Source organism: Carlito syrichta, unplaced genomic scaffold (assembly GCF_000164805.1).
Source record: "Carlito syrichta isolate Samal-C Ts95f unplaced genomic scaffold, Tarsius_syrichta-2.0.1 Scaffold288277, whole genome shotgun sequence".
In the NCBI taxonomy this organism is placed as follows: Eukaryota; Metazoa; Chordata; class Mammalia; order Primates; family Tarsiidae; genus Carlito; species Carlito syrichta.
In genome coordinates this window covers 370,377-389,637 of record NW_007232373.1, presented here as the reverse complement: position 1 = coordinate 389,637, position 19,261 = coordinate 370,377, and the positions used below count along the sequence as shown (strand labels likewise).

Below are 19,261 nucleotides of genomic sequence, written 5' to 3'. Positions count from 1 at the left end.
CGTTTTGGTTTCGTTTTTGGGTGTTTTTTTTAGCATGATCCTTTCATTGTGGATTCGACATACCTTTTATCCAAATGCAGATGTGAGAGATTGTTCCAGGTACTCTTCTTAAAAGCAAGGAAATTAGATGCTGCAGTGATGTATTAGTGATTGTTACAAAGCTAGCTAACATGGAAATTTCTCCCCAGCCAGGTGAAAACCCAATCACAACTTTTGCAAAGAAATACCACCCATTAATTAAATTCAGAAAAGAAAGTTAACCACATACACAAAAAAGTGACTAGTTAAGTGGTTCTAAAAAGGTAAGAGAGTGAAACATTTTGTCTCCTGGCACTTTGTAATATAAGTTTATGGAGGAAAAGGAAATTATCGGAAGTTTTAATATAATAGTACCTAAAACAGTCATTTCTTTGAAGGGAGGAAATTCATAAAGAAGGGTCTTTCTGTAGCCTGCTGATTCTCCTTAGGCTGTTTCCTAAGGGAATTAAATTGAAATCAAGCAGTATAGACAAGGCCTAGAGCTGCATAGGAGGTCAAAGGGTTGGTGTAAATTTAAGAAGCAATTGCCAAATACAGCGTCATCAGATTTGCTGTTTTCCTCCATGAGTTTTCTGATTTTAGGTCTTAAATTAGGTCTTTGATCTATTTTTACTTATTATTTTTACTTATTATTTTTGGTTTGTGGTAAGGGTTCCACTTCGTTCTTTTGAATGTGGATATCCAGTTTTCCTAAAAACATACAGAGCCTGTTCTTTCCCCCACTGAATGGTCTTGGCACCTAGTTAAAAATCAATTGATCATAGATGTGAAAGCTTAGTATTAGGCTCTCAAACTATTCCATTGGTCTACACATCTGTCCATAGGCCAGTACTACACTGCTTTGATTTCTGTAACTTTGTAATAAGTTTTAAAATCAAGAACTGTGAGTTATCCAACTTGGTTCTTTTTTTTTCTTGGGTTGTTTTTAAATAGGGTCCTTTGAAATTCCATGGGTTCTTCTTTTTCTGCAAAACACCATCTGGGTTTTGATAGAGATTGCATTGAGCCTGTATATTGCTTTGGGTAGTATGTCATTTTAAAGATAGTAAGTCTTACAATCCACGAAGTCCCACTTATTGATGTCTTCTTTCATTTCTTTGAGCAATGTTTCATAGTTGTCAGTGCATGAGTTTTACATCTCCTTGATTAAATTTATTCCTGAGTTTATTCTTTTTTATGCTATTGTAAATGGAATTATTTTCTTCATTTTATTTTTGTATTGTTCATTTGTATTTTACAGCTTTACGTATAAGAGCATGTGTATGAACGGATAATCTTACTTCTTCCTTTCTAATCTAGATGCCTTTCATTCCTTTTTCTTGCCTGTTTGCTCTAACTAGAATTTCCAATTCCGTGTTAAATAAAAGTAGTTAAAGTGGGCTTCTTTGTCTTGTTCCTGATCTTTGGGGAAAAGTTTTCAGTCTTTCACTTTTGAGTGATTTCACTGTGCCTTTTTCGTCGTGGCCTTTATCCTGTAAAGGAAGTTCCCAACTATTTCTAGTTTTGTTTTAACCCTGAAAGGGTGGCTGGATTTTATCAGATGTTTTGTCTGTATCAGTAGAGATCATTGACTATGGGGTAGGAGCAAAAGTTATTAAAATCAGGTAAGAAAGAGAGAACCAATTTAACACAAATAAAAAGGATTACATGAGAATGTTATGGACAATTGTATCTCAAAATACTGGATAATCCAAATGGACAACTTCCACACACAAAAGTTGACAAAAAATACGAATAGACCTATTACTAGTAAGGAAACTTAATCAGTAATCAAAAACCTACCAACAAAGAAAACCTTAGGACAAGATGGTTTCATTGGTGAATTTTATAATACATTATAGATGAATAAACACTAAGCCTTCTTAAACTCTTCCCTAAAAAACTGGAGACGGGAACACTTCCTAAGTCATCAAATGAGACCATCAATATTCTGGTACTAAAGTCAGACAGATACCATAAGAAAATGGAGAACTACAAGTACCCCTTATGGTTATAGGTGCAAAAATCCTCACAATACTAGAAAATTGAATCCAGCAGCAATATTAAAAGGGTTAACGGGGAGACACCCCTTATCGACAAGGCCTGAACAAAGCATATTTGTATACCTAACCCTAAACTGTACCCCACAGTATCAAAATAAAAAATACTGATATTAAAAAAAAAAGATTATACACCATGGCCAACTGAATTTATCCCAGGAATGCAATGGTGGTTCAACATACGAAAATTATTCAACATAATATACCACATTAATTGAAGGGAGTAAAATGTTTCATACCTGATTTTAGTAACTTTTGCTCCTACCCTATAGTTAGTCTAGCTCTGTGTTTGTTCATTTTGTTGATCTTTTTATGGAACCATCTTTTACCGATTTTCTGTATTGTTTATGCTCTGATCTTTATGTATTCATTCTTCTAGCTTCGGGTTTAGTTTGCTCTGTCTAGTTGCTTAAGGTATACAGTTAGGTTTTTGCTACAGTCTGAATGTTACCCCCAAAATTCATATATTGCAATCTCATACCCCATGTGAGAGTACTGAGGGTGAGGCCTTTGTGAAATAACTAAGTCATGAGGGCTTCACCCTCATGAGTGGGAATTGGCACCCTCATAAAAAAAGGCTCAAGCAAGTTCCCTTGCCCTTTCTGAAATGTGAGGACACAGCTAGAAGGCACCACCCGTGAAGCAGAGAACAAGCCCTCACCAGACACCAGATCTGCTGGCACCCTTATCTTGGACTTCCCAGCCTCTGGTATTGTAAGCAAGTAAATTTCTGTTGTGAATTACCCAGTCTACAGTGTATTATTATAGCAGTTCACATGTTCCAAGACAGTTGATTTGAAGTCTTCCTCCTCTTTTAATAAAGGTACTTACAGCCATACATTTCCCTCTGGGTACTACTTTTGCTACATCCTTTCTGTTTTAGCATGTTTTCATTTTTCTTTGTCTCTGGTATTTTTTAATTTCTCTTGTGATTTCTTTCTTGACCCTTTGGTTGTTTAAGCTTGTGTTCTTTAATTTCCATTTGATATTTATGAGTTTTTCAGTTTTCCTCTATTATTGATGTCTAATTTAATTCTATTGTCAGAAAAGATATTTTGTATGATTTGTTTTCTTCTTTCTTGAGTTAGAGTTGCACTCTGTTATCCTGACCTCCTTGGCTCAGGCGATCCTTACACCTCAACCACCCAAGTAGCTGGGGCTACAGGCATGTGCTACCATGCCCAGCAATTTTTTTTAATTTTTGAGAAATGAGGTCTCATCGTGTTGCCTAGGCTGGTCTCAAATTCCTGGGCTCAAACAATCCTCATGCCTCCACCTCCCAAAGTACAGGATTATAGGCATGAGCCACCATGCCCAGTGATTTCTAAAGTTCTTGAGAATTGTTTTGTGGCCTAACATACCGTTTATCCTGAAGAATGTTCCATTTGCATTTGAGAACAGTATGTATTTTACTGCTGTTAGGTGGATCAGTGTGTGTGTTAGGTCTAACTTGGTATATTATAGCATTGTTCAAGTCTTATTTATTTTCTGCCTGGTTATTATGTTATTTCAAGTAGGATATTGAAACCTCCAACTATTATTATAGAACTATTTCTGCCTAACTCTGGTGATTTTAGCTTTCATCTCCTGGAGTTTTGTGTTAGATGCATATATGCTCATGACCATTATGTGTCGTCTTGATGGACTTTTCCTTTTATCAACATGTAATGTCCTTCTCTGTCTCTTGTATTCTTTTTAACTGAAGTCTGTTTTGTTGGCTATCTACACCCCAGCTCTCTTGTGGTTATTATCACCATGGAATTTTTCCCATCCTTTTAACCTTTTTTCTTTGTATCTGAGTCAGGATATAGTTGAAACATGTTTTTTTATCTATTTTCTCAGTCTGTTTTTGGAGAGTCTAATGCATGTATGTATATAGTTAGATGGCTCCTGTTGCTTGGCTATTAGTTTTCTAATATCTTAATTTCTTAAGTTCTTTTCGATACTCAGTTTCTCCATTTACTGCTTTATTTCATATTTATTTAAGATTTTTTACTGTACCATTTGACTCCCCTTTTCTTGCCTTGTATTTTTTTATTTTCTAAGTGGTTCCCTAAGGTGTTGCAATTAACATCTTAAAACTTTACAAACTTCATTTCAACGGTATACAAAAACTCCGCTCTTATACATCTTCATCTCTGGTTTTATTGTTTTGGGCACAGATTACATCTCTATACATTGTGCCCATTAACACAGACTTAATTAATTAACTGTGGTGCTTTTGTCTTTAAATGACAGGGGGAAAAAAAAGATGAGTTACAAATCAAAAGTATATAGTATTACTGGCTTTTGTATATACTTATTATTACCCTTACTGGTGATATTTCTGTCTTTGGTATGGCTTTAAGCTACCATCTTGTGTTGCTCCATTTCAGCTGTGAGGTTTTACTTCTGCATTTACTGTTTTTCAGGGCATGTCTTAAGTTTCTCTTTCATTCTTGAAGGGTAGTTTTGCTGGATGTATAATTCTTCGTTGACAGCCTTTTCTCTTTCAGCACCTTAAATATGCTATCCTCCCTTCTGGCCTCCACAGTTTCTGATAAGACATTATGTGTTACTCTGATTAAAGACTGTACATGTAGAGTCCCTTCCTTTTCGCTGCTTTAAAGGTTGTCTTTTTCTTCCAGTCGTTTGACTATCATGCGTCTCATTGGATTCCTTTGAGTTTATCCTGTTCGGAATTCATTGAGTTTTTTGAATGGATAGATTCTCTCAGACTTGGAAGGTAGTCAGCCATTGTTTCTTCAAATGTTGTTTGTTCCTTTTTCCCTTCTCCTTTGAGATGGCCATAATATGTACACTGGTGAGATCTGTCTCCCACACGTCCCTCAGGCTGTGTTGACTTTTCTTCTTTTTTCATTCTGCTCCTAAAACTGAGTGAGTTGTTCAGTTATTCCATTGTCATTTCCATTATTACACATTTCGGCTCCAGAGTATCTGTGAGTACATCTTACAATTTCTCTTTATTGATGTTTTCATTTTGTTCATAGTGTTTTCCTGGTTTCCTTTAGTTCACTGTCCATAGTTTCCTTTGCTTCCCCAGCTTTTCTTCCCAGGTTTTTGCTCCAATTATATTTTGCCTCAGGCAGGGGCACTGTTTCTGATTGCCTCGCAATGTTCCCAAGCAATGCCTGATGCTTTTCTGCCAAGGTTTTCAGGTAGGCAAACAGGAGATGACACGCACCTAGTCTCCCAGACAGATTGAGACAAACATTTGTGAATAAGGTTCTGCCGTGTTCCCTGTGGAACCAGGAACCAGGGTTGCACACTGAGAATGTGGGCTACTGTCTTCAAGACAGCAGCCATGCTGGGAGGGGGTGGGGAAAGTTAAAATGACACAAAACTTTCTTACCCTTGTTTCTGTGGAGTCTGAGTCTCTCTCTGTCGCCCAGCCCAGAGCAGTGGCACAATCATGGCTCATTGCGGTCTTCATACTTGGCTCAGGTGATCTTCCATCTCAGCTTCCCAAAGTAGCTGGGTCTGCAGGCGTACTACATGCCTGGCTAATTTTTATTTTTTGTAGAGACAAGGTCTTGCTATGCCCCGGCTGGTCTCAGACTCCTGGCCTTCAGCAACCCTCCTGCCTCAGCTTACCCAAATTGCTGGGATTACAGGCGTGAGCCACCAATACTGGCCACCACTTTTTTCTTGATTCAGCATTTAATTCAGCATTCACTTGATTGCTGTACACCTTTGTTTTCCAGAGATCTAACAGGCTTTTTTTTCCATGTTTCTGTGGAGGGATAGGTGTTTGGAGCTGTCTGCTCATTTTGCTGGTATTCTATAAACGTTTTTGAAACTACAATTATGTATAAGGAGAATTTCCCTACTGTGGCTTAGACCTGAATTTCTGAAATGGTTTGTAGCTGGTGGATGGATGTTAATTCTGTTGTCTTAAAAGAAAACTGTCTTAGTCACAAAAAATATTGGGAAAAGCATATGAAAGCCTCTGAAAAGTTAAAAAGAAACCATTTTGTGTTTAACCATTTTCCAAGTTTACTTCACTAAGTAAGATCCTTCCTCATAAAACAGATTAGCATTTGTAAAGCACCTGTCACTAGGATAGGACAAGGAAAATGGGCCCAGTTACTCAACGCTTAAAAGCTCTATGATTTTTCAGTTGATTATAGGATTGAAGGTTGGGGAGAGGCCGGAGCAGACACGACTCAGTGCTGTTGGGAACAGATGAGTCATAACCCCTTCTCCCCAGGAGTCACAAAACAAACAAGACAAGGGTGCCTATGGCCATCTGAGCTGTATAACTGCTAAGTGTTTGGGAAGACAACTCTTTTTATGAGTCGGAGTCTCACTCTCGCCCAGGCTGGAGTGCAGTGGCACGCTCACAGCCACTGCAGCCTTGACCTGCTGGATCAGGCGATCCTTCCACCTCCACCTTCCAAGTAGCTGGAACTGCAGGCATGTGCCACCATGCGCAGCTAATTTTTTGGTTTTATTGTAGAGATGAGGTCTCGCCAAGTTGTCCGGGATGGTCTTGAACCCGTGGGCTCAGGCAGTCCTCTCAGCCTCCCAAAGTGCCGGGATTATAGGTGTGAGCCCCGCACCTGGCTGGGACGACATGTAACAAGAGAATGGGGAGTTGGGAGGGAGAGGGAAGGTCAGGCTACAGCATGCCTAGAGTGAACTGCTGGGTGACCACCTCAAGCTAGAAAGCGACTTCTAAAGAGTAAGCTGTGGTTCAAAACCAAACATGGGATGGTGGCATGGAATGACAGTCTGAGTGACCTTGGAGTTGAATAATGGTTTTATTAGGGCACCAAGCAGATCCTGTGTGTGACAGGGTGGGAAAGGGGGAGGGCGGGGTGGGAGCTGGCGCTGTTGCTGGACCCAAGTTGAGTACCTGAGGCCAGGTGAACTTTTACTGCAGGTCTTACGACCACTGTCTGCCGTCCAGATCCTAGACCCCTTCAGGACTAAGTACTGACTCACTCTGTGTCCAGTGATAATCCAGATGAGTGTTGGGGGGAAGAAGGCATACATGAGCTCAAAGTGCTCTCCTTCGCTGAAAGCGAGAATGGAAAAACATGACCTCTTCAAAAATTACAACTAACCGCCTGTGTTTGGATCATTTTATTTGAATGGCTCAGAGAGAGGCTGTCATTATTCACTCTGGCTATCCATCCATCCACCCAGATAAAGTTTAACTGTCCACATAAGAAAAAATGCTCAGGGATCATAAGCATTTTGTAATTCTAACATTCTGTGAAGAAACTAGCTGAATTAATGCAACCATAAAACAGTATTCTATCATTGAGATGTCAGTTCTTCCCAATGAGACCATGAATTCAATGCAATCCCAATAAAAACCCCAAGTTATTTTTGTGGACCTTGACAGGCCAATTCTAAAGTTCACACAAAAGCAAAAGACCTAGAACAGCCGGCACAATACCGAAAGAGGAAAAGTCAGAGGACTGATACCACCCAACTCTAAGACTTAACTGAAAAGCTACAGTAATCCAGACAGTGTAGTATTACACAAAGCAATCACCGGAAAGGAACAGAAGCCCAGAAATAGGTCCACACAAATATAGTCAACTGATCTTTTGACAAGGGAAGAATGCAATATCATAGAAAAAAGATAGTCTTTCATCAAATGGTGCTGGACACTCACATGGAAAAAGATGAATCTAAACACTGGCCTTCCATAAAAATGTCAAGTAGGTCGCAGGCCTAATTGTAAAATGCAGAATTGTGACTCCTAGAGAATGACATGGGAGAAAATCTACATGACCTCTGGTTTGGCAATGAGTTTTTAAAATACAGCATGAAAGGCACAATCCATGAAAGAAATTATAGATAAGCTGGCTCTCAATAAAATTAATAACAGCTCTGAGAAAGACACTGTCATGTGAATGAGAAGACAAACCACAGATGGGATAAAATATTTGCAAAAAGGCCCATCTGATAAAGGACTGTTACCCAAAATACATAACACTTAAAATTTGATAACAGACCCCCTGCCCAAAAAAATGGGCAAAAGATGCAAACAGACAAAACTCACCAAGATGATGACGAACAGATGGCAAGCAAGTATATTAAAAGATGTTCCACGCCATAGGTAGATCAGGGGATTGCAAATTTAAAACCACAAGGTACCACCACATACCTATTATAATATCCAGAACCCAGAACTTGACCAGATGCTGGCAGGGGTGTGGAGCAAACAGGAACTCTCATTCATTGCTGCTGGACATGCACAAGGTACGGTCACTTCGGCAGTTTCTTATAAAACTAGACATTGGCTTACCACATGTTCCAGCAGTAGTGCTCCTTGGCATGTTTTCAAATGAACTAAAAACTTTCCACCCACACAGAAACCTGCACACAGATGTTTATAGCCGCGTTATTCATAATTGCCAAAACCTGGAAGCACACAAGTCTTTCAGTAGGTGACTGGATAATCTGTACATCCAGACAATGGAGTATTACTTGGCACTAAAAATAAGTGAGCTATCAAAGCCATGAAATGATATGGAGGAACATTAATTGCATATTTCGAAGTGAAAGAAACCCGACAGAAAGGCTACATCCTGTATGAGTCCAACTTTGTGACATTCTAGAAAAGGCAAAACTATGGAGACGGTAAAAAGACTGATAACCAGTTGCCAGACGTTAGCTGCTGGGGGGACAGGGTGGCTAGGTAGAGTACAGACTCTTTAGGACAGTGTATTCTGCACAATACTATGCTAATGGATACATCTCATGATACATCTGTCCAAACCCAAAGAGCATATACAGCCAAGAGTGAACCTAATATAAACTGTGGTCTTTGGGAGACAACGTGTTGGTGTAGGTTTACTGACTGTAACGAATGTACCACTCTGGTGTGGTAGCTGCTAGTGGTAGAGGCCTGTGCAGGGGGACAGGGGTACATGAGAAATTTCTGTACTTTTGCTCAATATTGCTGTGAACCTGATCTAAAACACATTCTTTTTAAAACATTTTAAACAACTATGCCCTGAAGATGAAATCAAGAGCAGCAGGGAGGTCCCCCAGATTCAAGACTGTCGTGTATTTTGAGACTGGAAGGCCCCACTGCAGCCACGCCTGACATAAGGGTCCCATCTCCACCAGCCAGCCCGAGAGAGAATGGTTGGGCTATTTTCCTGTCAGGCTCAGCGCGCCCAGGACTTGGCTCCAAGGGAGCTGAGTCTGAGCCACTTGTCAGTTCCCAGGCTGAGCTGTTTTCCACATTTGTGAAGACTGAGATCGCCTACGTCAAAGAGCCTTTTAAACTGTCAAGCACAGACACATACTTGTATACAGACGGGTGGGACTTGGTGATGATGCATGGCCACACCTTGCCTCTCACGGCCAGCTCCTGACTCCGAGAAAGAGCTGCTGGGTAGGTCCTTGTCCCAAGCACAGGACAACTAGCTCCAAGCAAGCACAGGCAACCTGAGAGGCAGAAGAGAACTAGTCCCACAGCATCTGTCTGGGGTGCAACTTGCAGTGGGCAGGAGGGACAAAAGCTGCAAGCACAGGCACACACAGACCCCAGGACGTAGCACAGCCGTCCACCAACAGGACGAGGATCACGATGCCCAAGACTCCTGGTTACACGGACGGCACGCAAGCATGGCCCCCGCGCCACGCCGTGTCTGGGAAGGCAGGGCGCAGCATCCACAGAGCGGAAGTTGCCATGCTGGGCTTCCGAGTCCCACACACCGGGCTGGGTGGTATGGCGCTTCTCTCCAAGGCCAACATTTGAAACTGCCTGAGGCAGCAACATCCTGCAAGTTCACTGCACGTGACAGTCTCCAGTGGGGCCAAGTGGTACAGCAGAAATTTATTAAAATGTGTATATATATATATATATATATATATATATAGATATAGATATAGTGTTTTACAGAAGAAAAAAGTCCTCAACATTCAGGCAATCACCTCTATTCCCAAAAGTGCTTCATGAAAAGAAGATGGATTTCCTTCCCCTCCCCCCCAATAAAATATCTGTGTATACTCCTGAAAATAATTCATTTAGTTACACCAGCTTAGTAAGAACAAAACCTCTGCAGAGAAGAGACTGGCAGAGAATCTTCTCTCCGGGGTGATGCGTCCCCGCAGAGGAGTAGTGCAGAGACAGACAAAACGGCGGCGGCAGGTGGGCCATGGAGCGCCTGGGGGCCTGGCCGGGCAGCCCCTAGCTTCTCAGCGTGGCCAGCCGGGACTGCATGGCCTCCAGAGCCTCTTCCTCCTCCTCGTCGTCTGAGGCTGCCATGGCTCCCAGCGGTTCAGGTTCCGGAAGGGCGTCGGTCACTTTACTGGGCGCTTTGCCCAGGGCTCCTGAAAAGACAGCACCAAGATCAGCACCACGCTGGCTCCAGGAAGTGGCCCCTCAACCTCCCCTGCCTTTCACTCCTGGAGCAGCCTAACAAGACGCAGAAATGGGGGGTAAAACAAGCATTTGGGGAGCTTCGCTACAAACAGCCACTTGTAAGATGCCACAGTCGTAGTAATGGAAAGGGTTTTCAGAAACTTGGTTCTGAAGGTCCCTAAGTTCCTTAACACTACTGAAAACTTAATTTGAAATCTCTGAGTAAAGCTAAACTATTTCTAAATCTTCATAAACGGTTTTACTGGAGTAAATGCCTTCTTTCTCACAACAACTTAAAGTCAACAAATGAACAAAAATTAAATCCCATCCATTTTTAAATTAAACATAAAATCAGAAAATCCAGAAGTAAAAATGAAGTTTACAAGCTCATTAACTATCACTCACTTTGTTTATCCCCCTTCCAGACTTCCTCTATAGACAAGTCTTTTAAAAGTGTGTAGGGATTTTTTTCACATAATATGTTGTGACCATCTTTCCATAGTAATATTTAACTATTAGTTATGTCACAACTGTATAGTATTTCATTAAAATAGATAGTACATAACTGATTCCATCAACAGTCTATTACTAGGACTTAGCTTATTTCAAACTTTTCAATATAAGTAATGCTTCTACAGACATCCTTGATTTAAATATTTTGGTTCATTCTTAATTATTTCATTAGCGTAAACTCCCATAAGTCAGTCTGTTGAGGACAAGGGCTTTTGACAGCTACTGCCAAACTCTTTTTAAGAAAGATACCCGCACATGCATGTTCACTGCAGCGCTATTCACAATAACAAAAACATGGCACCAACCTACTGCCCATCAAGTGGCCTGAGTTTTTAAAAAGTGGTACATATACATGATGGAATATTATGCAGTTGTAAAGAAGCACACAATCACAGACTCCACAGCAACTTGGATGGATTTAGAGTTTATCATACTCAGTGATCTATCACAGAAACAACTGAGTACCACATTTCTCACTCATAAGTGGATCCTGAACATTTACTGTAACACTGTAAGAAAGGGAGTAGCAGGACACTACGGAGAGGGGGCACACAACATCACTGAGGGTACCCGATTCCAAACCGAGTGAAGTGAGTACCAATGGGAGGCCCAAACTTCACCTGTGCGATGACTGTTTACATACCTAATCCTGTATTGTACCGTTAAAATAAATTGTTAAAAAAGTCTATACCAATTTAAGTTCTCAGTAGCAGAATATGAGAGCAGTATCTTCCCCTTACCATTATGAAAACTCTAGAAATTTTAAGAATTTTTTATCTTTGTGTTTTTTTAAAGATGGTTATAGAAATTGTGTTTACTTTGAGAAATAACTTGCATACTCTAAAATTTTGAAAATGTAGAAGGGAGTTAAAGCCTAAAGAAAAAGTTCTGAGTTAATGTGGGGAATGCAGGAGGAAGGGCCGTAAAAGGGGAGGAGAGAGGATGAATCTCTTTGCCGTACCCGCTGTAATTTCAAACAGAATTTTGTCGATTTCCATTTCGGCTTCTTCCTCCATTTCTTCCTGGTCATCCATGCTTTCGAAGGTGTCCTCTAACATCTCCTCTATGATCCCAGCCTAAACACAGAATCAACATGTCACTTCCCTCAGCTGGCACATCTGCTTCCATCAGAAACCCAGACACCCTCCAGGGCGACCTCTCGCCTCTCTCAGTCCAGTTCACACTTTCGAGGGCTGAGACACGAGACACTTGGCTGAAGGAAACATGGGATGCTGTCCTCTGCCGAAAGGCAAGAGGCCACAGGGAAGCGGCTCTCTAGACTTGGCACTGAGATTGGGTTGTGCCACCATCGCCGCTCAGCAGAGCTCTGAAGGTCACCCAGACCATCATGGTGGAACTCGGGAACCACCTGCAGACAGAAGAACACATTCCCCAAGCTGTCTGGGGAAGTATCTGCCCTAACGCTGCAGATATCTTCTGTGACTGCAGGGGCTGGAACACGGTATGAAGGGTGGTTGGAGCCATGGGAGACACCCTGACAACCAATGCCAGGGGCGGGGCCTGAAGAGGTCACAGTTCCTGGCCTAGGGCAACCTGGCAGGTCTGCAAGGACCAATCAGTTCACCAAAGCCTGGCCACCCACTCCCAGGAGAACTAAGACCGCCTCTGGACCCGACAAGGCCAAGGTCAGACACTCCTGGAGGCCCAGGGTGTGGCAGCTGTTGGTCGCTGGCCAGTCAGCCTCCATTCACAAGGAAGCACAGCACCACCGCAGGCAAAGGGCCTGACACCGCCAACCCGACCAGGCCCTGCGGTCTGCTCAGTTGTGTCCTCTGCTCCCAGGAAGGCCCCACTGAGTGTTCTTTGTCATTGAAGCCAAGGGTCAGAAGAGCACCCTCCACCGTCAGAAGAGAAGCGGCCGACATCCTGTGCAGAAGAGGCAAGAGAGGGCTGCATGGCGGTGGAGGGCGGTGGGGAGCACGGGTTCAGGCTTGAGGGAGTTGCCAGAAGAGGAGAGTCCTGACTGCCTCGCAACCCGGAAGAGCTGAGCCCCATGCTCCGTGCCTTGCCGTTGTGGTGATCTGAGCAGAGGGGCCTGTGTGGCCCTTTTGGCCCGGCCGCCACCCCTGGACTCAGCCAGGGTCCAACTCTTGACGGACAATGCTGAGATCAGACTTAAAGTGCTCCTCTGTCCTGCTTGCCTTTCTACTTCCAGACCACTGACGCGACTCTTCGTGACACGAATGTAGCTGGTACCCCATTCTGCCCACTCTCAGACCCTTTATTTGCCACCAAAATGCACAAATGAGTTCCACTCATGGTCACCCAGGCGGAGGCCAGGGCCTTCCCGAACGGAAGTCATCTTAGTGCTGGGGGCTACTGTGAGAGCGTCGATAAAGACGTGCTCAGTGGCTGAAGAGCCCGCCAGAGCCCGAGCGTAACAGCCCTTCGCATTCTGGAGGCAGAAGTTGCCATCCGTTTACTCGTTCCATCCGCAGCCATTTATCAAATTCCTGCTGTGTCCCTGGCTCTGGGGATGAACAGGAACGAACAAGGTGGAGTCCCTGCCCTCGAGGAAGTGGGCCCCGTGGGAGGCTTCAGCACCTCCTACACACAAGCCTTCCTCCACATCTATGTCGCTCTCGGTGTTCAGAACCATTTTCTAAACAACCCTAGATTCCAAGAAGGTTTCTCTCTCCGATCTTGGTGACTCCACAAGTCAAACAAGCAGGCCTAAAGGCACTCCAAGAACAACCTTGTTACCTGGCTTTAAAGGAACGATCACCCTCCGTGTGGGGCAGGACCTCCACACACCACTGTGGAAGGCCATCCCCTCCAACCCACTTCCCTCCCTGTGGCTGCTGCCCGAGGAACGACTCCCAGACATGGGCCCTGAGCTCTTCTGTGCGGCTTTCCTGTCGGCCTTCTTGTCCAGCCCTCTCCCCCGTGCCCTACAGCCCTGGAGATGATCCAAGTTCACACACATGAAATTCCCTGGGAGGGAGGGAGGCCATTTCTGTGCACAAACCCCAGACAAGGGTTTGAGATGCACACTCCGGGCTGCCAAGCCACAGCCCTCCAATAGGAAACGGCTCATGCACGTGAGACTTCTCGCCACCATTTCCCCTGTGGCCGCTCAGCTGACGAGGCCAGACGCCCGTGCTCTGACCCCAGCTCCTCACTGACAACCAAGGGACCCGGCAGTTAGGCAAGTTACCTGGCAGCTCAAAGACTCCATGTCCTTGGTTAAAAGGGAAACAGAGACACCTGCCCCGGGTGGCTGGGAAAACTGGTTAGGACAGTGCATGTGAGATGTTCCGTCAGCGGCAGGGACTTGCAACCACACCCTTCTTGTCCCTGTCTGAAGGCCCCCGGAATCATGGCCTAGCCAGGCCCGATCCCAGGGGCAGTTTCCACTGGAGTCTGGTCTGCTGCCTGTTACTGCCAAGAAAGTCTCCTCCAGTCTCCTGGCCCATGCTGCAGCCTTCGAACCCCATCTCCCCGATCCTTCGGTGGCTGATCTCTGGTGACTCAGCCTCCCCTGGAGCTCTGTGCATACGTGTGCTTCTTCCAGGGAACACCATGGCAGTGTGGCCCAGCCTCTGCCGCCCTCAGCTCACACAGGTTCTACCAGTGTCAGCAGCTGCTCCTCTGTCCTCAAGATCCTTCCATCTGCAGCCACAGCCTGTCCATCCCCACCGACCCACAGCCCTGGCCCCTGCCGAGAGTGACTTCGCGGTTTAGAGGAGGAAGCAGGGCCAACCCCAGGTCACCTTCATCATCTCTTTGGACAGCTCTCGCATGGTGGCCTGGATTTCTGGGATCTTGACAAGACTTTGCATGGCCTTCATCACCTCTGTGCTCTTCTGCAGGGAACCAGCCACTCGCAGGACAGCTGGAAGGGAATGACACAGTCAGGACTGTTTAACATTATGGAATGAAGAGAGACACCAAAAATTAAGAGCCATTCCCACAAAGGAAAGCAGTAGCAGGTGGACTCCCATAGTTACTCATGTACCTTTATGCTACATGACTGTGCTAGCTGGCCAAGAGTCAGACTTTCCCACATTGTGGGTTCAACGAGCATGCACACCAACTGGTCAATCTGGAGAGAAAAGAAACCCGCTCAGAATGACTGCAACACCCAGGACAGGCGCTAAATGGGAGGAACAGCTCTTGGCCTTGTAAGGGCCACACTGGGAAATGGAAGGCTTCAAGCTACCAAAGCAGAGCTCCCATACTCCAGCCTATGGACAGTGCTCAGTGCAGAGCCTGTCACCAGCCCTCAGAATAACAAGCGAAACTGGGATAAGATACAGCAAACGTGTGTGTGTGTGTGTGTGTGTGTGTGTGTGTGTGTGTGTGTGTGTGTGTGTGTCAGTGTGAGGTAGCTGCAGTTCCTTGTTAGGGAAAAACCTGTGGTGTGAGATCAGGTGCATACTGCAGTCTTCTTTATGAGAAATCATGGTAGTATCAGAAAATCATCCCCTCCCCCCATATCTTTCACATGCCAAAATAAAGAGTGGGCAAATCTGCTCTGGAATTTCACGAGGCCAAGTTCTGAGAACTAACACTGGCACAGATTTCCTCCAGTGCTAAGCTGGGAGTCACTACAGGTTGGCCTCTGGTAGAATCCAGATCCTAGGAAGTTTTTACATCACAGGGAAAAAGAGCAGCCAAGGAAGTGCCTGCCTGACATATATGGCTTTCTGTTATTTTTTTCCCTAAAGGAGCAAGGAAGCTCGTTAGTTACAGAGCATACTTAATTTATCTTAACGCTGGAATGGAAAAATAAATATTAATATTACTATAATGATAGAGGAAGTGTTGAGAATCTATATGGTTGAAATAAGCAATACATTACATATGCTATTAAAATTATGTAAAAAGGCCTCTAAAATGTTAGTTACTATTGACTACTGTATAAATGTGGGAGGAAAAGCAATCAAGTCCACTCCACAGAGTTCTGTTTGAATTATAAAAGTATGATGTCTACATGCACCCGAGTTTTACCCTAATCTTCATCTTGAGTCTGTACCCAGAGCACTTAAACATGACACGTATCCAATAAACATTGTTTAAACTGAATTAGTGAAAATAAGTGAAACAATGGGAGACACTGAAAACCAGATTTGCATTTTGAACAATGCACAAATTTCTAATTATGAGAAGGACAAAAAGGAAGCATCAACATAGTAGGAAAAAGAGGACGCAAAAGTTAATTTAGAAACGAAACTCATCACAAAAAGATCTGAGTTAGTAACCGACCAAAAGAGATTGGGAAAGTGAATTCTGAAAAGGCCAAACTAACTGTGGTGTGCACTTGAAACTTGAAACAAGGAGGCTGCCAAGGTTTGAATGTGTCCCCTCCAAAATTCCTAAATTGCCACTGTAACAGTATTAAGAGGTGGGCCTTTAAGAGGTGGTTGCGCCATAAGGCTCTGCCCTTGCAGTGGGGTTGGTGCCCCTTAGAAGAGAGCCTGAAGGAGGGAGGGCTTCCGCCCTTGACCTTCCTCCTCCTGCATGTGAGGACACAGTGTTCCTACTGTCCTTTAGAGGATGCAGCCCTTACCAGGCAACTGACCCTGACAGTACCTTGATCTTCCCAACCTCCAAACTGAAATAAATTTCTGTTCATTATAAATTATCCATTCTCCAGTATTCTGCTACAGCAGCACAAAACAAACCAAAAGGTATAAAACACTGGATGAAAGCATATTTTCTATGCTCCAAAAGGAAAAAGAAGGTATGACACACAAAAATGATTTCATAACAAAGATTGTCACACCTTCAAAAGAATGAGAAGACAAGCCACAAGCTGCAAGAAAATACTTGCAAAAGACACATCTGGTAAAGGACCACTATCCATGGTGAACAAAACTCCTAAAACTCAATAATAAGAAAACAAACAACTGAATTAAAAAATAGGCAAAAGACCTGACAAGACACCTCAACAAGAAGATATGCAGACACCAAATAAGCATATGAAAGCCTGCTCAACATCATTAGATGATTGCGAATTAAAACAACAACGAGATAGGACTAAAACCCCATTGCAATAGCCAAGATCCAGGACACTGACACCACCAAGTGCTGGTGAGACCGTGGAGCCACAGGAATTCTCATCCACCCCTGTTGGGAATGCAAAAATGGGACAGTCACTATGGGAGACAGTTTGTCAGTTTCTCACAAAACCAGACATACACCTACCATATTTTCCAGCAACGGTGCTGCTTGAGATCTATCCAAATGAATTAAAAACGTATGTCCACATAAAGACCTGCACTCAGATGCTTACAGCAGTTTTCTTCATAACTGCCAGAACTTGGAAGCAACCAAGAAGACGTTCAGTATGTGTATGGACAAATAAACTCATCCATTCAGAAAAGGGAATGCTATTCAGTGCTGCAAATAAATGAGATATCAAGCCACAAAAAGATATGGAAAAAATTTAACTGCATATTTCTAAGTGAAAGAAGCCAGTCTGAAAAGGTTACAAGTTATATTATTCCAACTATATGGCATTCTAGAAAAGGTAAAACTCTGGAGACAATAGAAAGACTGGTGGTTGCCAGGGGTTCAAAGAAAAAGAATGAACAGGTAGAATACAGAGAATGTTTAGGGCAATGAAACTAGACTATTCTATATGATACTACAGTGTGAGATATATGTCATTACACATTTGTCCAAAAATGTACAACACCAAGAGGGAACCTAATGTAAACTACAGACTTTGGAGATAATGATGTGTCAGTGTAGGCTAATTGATTTGAACAAATGTATCACTCTGGTGTGGTTGTTGACGGTAGTGGAGGCTACAGGCATATGTGGAAACTCTGTACCTTTCACCCAGTTTTGCTGTGAACCTAAAACTGCTCAAAACATGGGTTTACTAAAAAATAAAAACCACCATGCCCTGAAGGTGAAATCAAGAGTAACAAGAAGGTTCCCTGGATTCAAGACTGCCACCCTGAATTGGACACTGAAGGACCCACCGCAGCAACAGCTGACATCAGGACTTCCCTCCAGAATCTCCAACAGCTGGCTGGGCTTTTTTCCTGCCTGGTTATAATTCAGTGCCCATACAACTTGGAAGTGGAAGGATCACCTGAGACCAACAGGTCGAGGCTGCCATGAGTGTGCCACTGCACTCCAGCCCAGGCGACAGAGTAAGACTGACTCCCAAAACAAAACAAAACAAAATGAAAAACAGGCCACTTAAAATTGAGAATTACAATAAATAAGATTATGAGAAAATATGGAATCTTATGACATTTCACAATAAAGACAAATGAAATCTCAGAAACATGATATTAAAAACATACAAGCCTCAAAAATAAACTTTTTTTTTGAGTTGGAGTCTCACTCCGTCACCCAGGCTGGAGTGCAGTGGCACCCTCATGGCCACCCCCAGCACTGACCCACTGGACTCCAGCGATCCTTCCACCTCAGCCTTCCAAGTAGCTGGAACTATAGGCGTGTGCTACCGTCAGAGCCCAGCAGGTCTGGGCGACAGAAAAAAAAAAAAGATACTTCTTCCTTGTAAAAAAGCTAAGGAAAAAAAGTTAAATCATACAAACATCTAACATATAATAAACAATACAGAATAGAAAAATAAAAAAGAAAAAGAAGACAGTGAAAAATTCTATAACATGGGGAACCAAAGCCAAAGGGGATGACAGTCATTGAAGAATACTGTGGTGGGGTGCAGTGGCTCACGCCTATAATCCCAGAACTTTGGGAGGCCACGGTGAGAGGATTGCCTGAGCCCACGGGTTCGAGACCAGCTTGGGCAATTTGGCAAGACCTCATCTCTACAATAAATAAAAAATTAGCCAGGCATGGTGGCACATCCCTGTAGTTCCAACTCCTAGGAAGGCTGAAGCAGAAGGATCACATGAGCCCAGCAGGCCGATGCTGCAGTAGCCGTGAGCATTATGCAGCTGTATTCCACTGTGGGTGACAGAGTGAGACTCCAACGCAAAAAAAAAAAAAAAAAAAAAAGAATACTGTAATCATGCACATTTGGTAAACTTTCAAAAGTTAGAGTCATGTTTGTTTATGACTATTGTGCTACCATTTGAAAAAGTAATTTGAAGTGGTTTATTAAAAAGACATACATGGGCCGGGTTTGGTGGCTCAGCTTGCAATCCCAGCAATTTGGGAGGCCGAGGCAAGTGAATTGCCTGAGCCCGCAGGTTCGAGACCCCTCTTGGCAACTTGGCGAGACCTCGTCTTTACAATAAATCAAAAATGAGCTGGGCGTGGTAGCACACACCTATCGTTCTGGTTCCTTGGAAGGTTGAGGCGGAAGGATCACCAGAGCCCAGCAGGTCAAGGCTGCGGTGGCCGGGAGCGTCCACTGCACTCCAGT

At 43.6% G+C, this 19,261-nt stretch overlaps 1 protein-coding gene across 2 annotated transcripts in view; it reads right to left on the bottom strand.

Moving 5' to 3' along the window:
• Nucleotides 1-7,150: 7,150 nt before the first annotated feature.
• LOC103255581 (E3 ubiquitin-protein ligase RNF103) overlaps nt 7,151-19,261 on the bottom strand; it is a 110,791-nt gene continuing 98,680 nt past the window's right edge. For both annotated transcript variants that reach the window (XM_021710197.1, XM_008053553.2), the window contains exons 4-6: nt 14,661-14,782; nt 11,888-12,002; nt 7,151-10,382 (exon numbers count right to left, since the gene is read on the bottom strand). In XM_021710197.1, the coding sequence (XP_021565872.1) occupies nt 10,240-10,382; nt 11,888-12,002; nt 14,661-14,782 (380 nt within the window). In that variant the 3' untranslated portion in view covers nt 7,151-10,239. The remainder of the gene's footprint in view (nt 10,383-11,887; nt 12,003-14,660; nt 14,783-19,261) is intronic.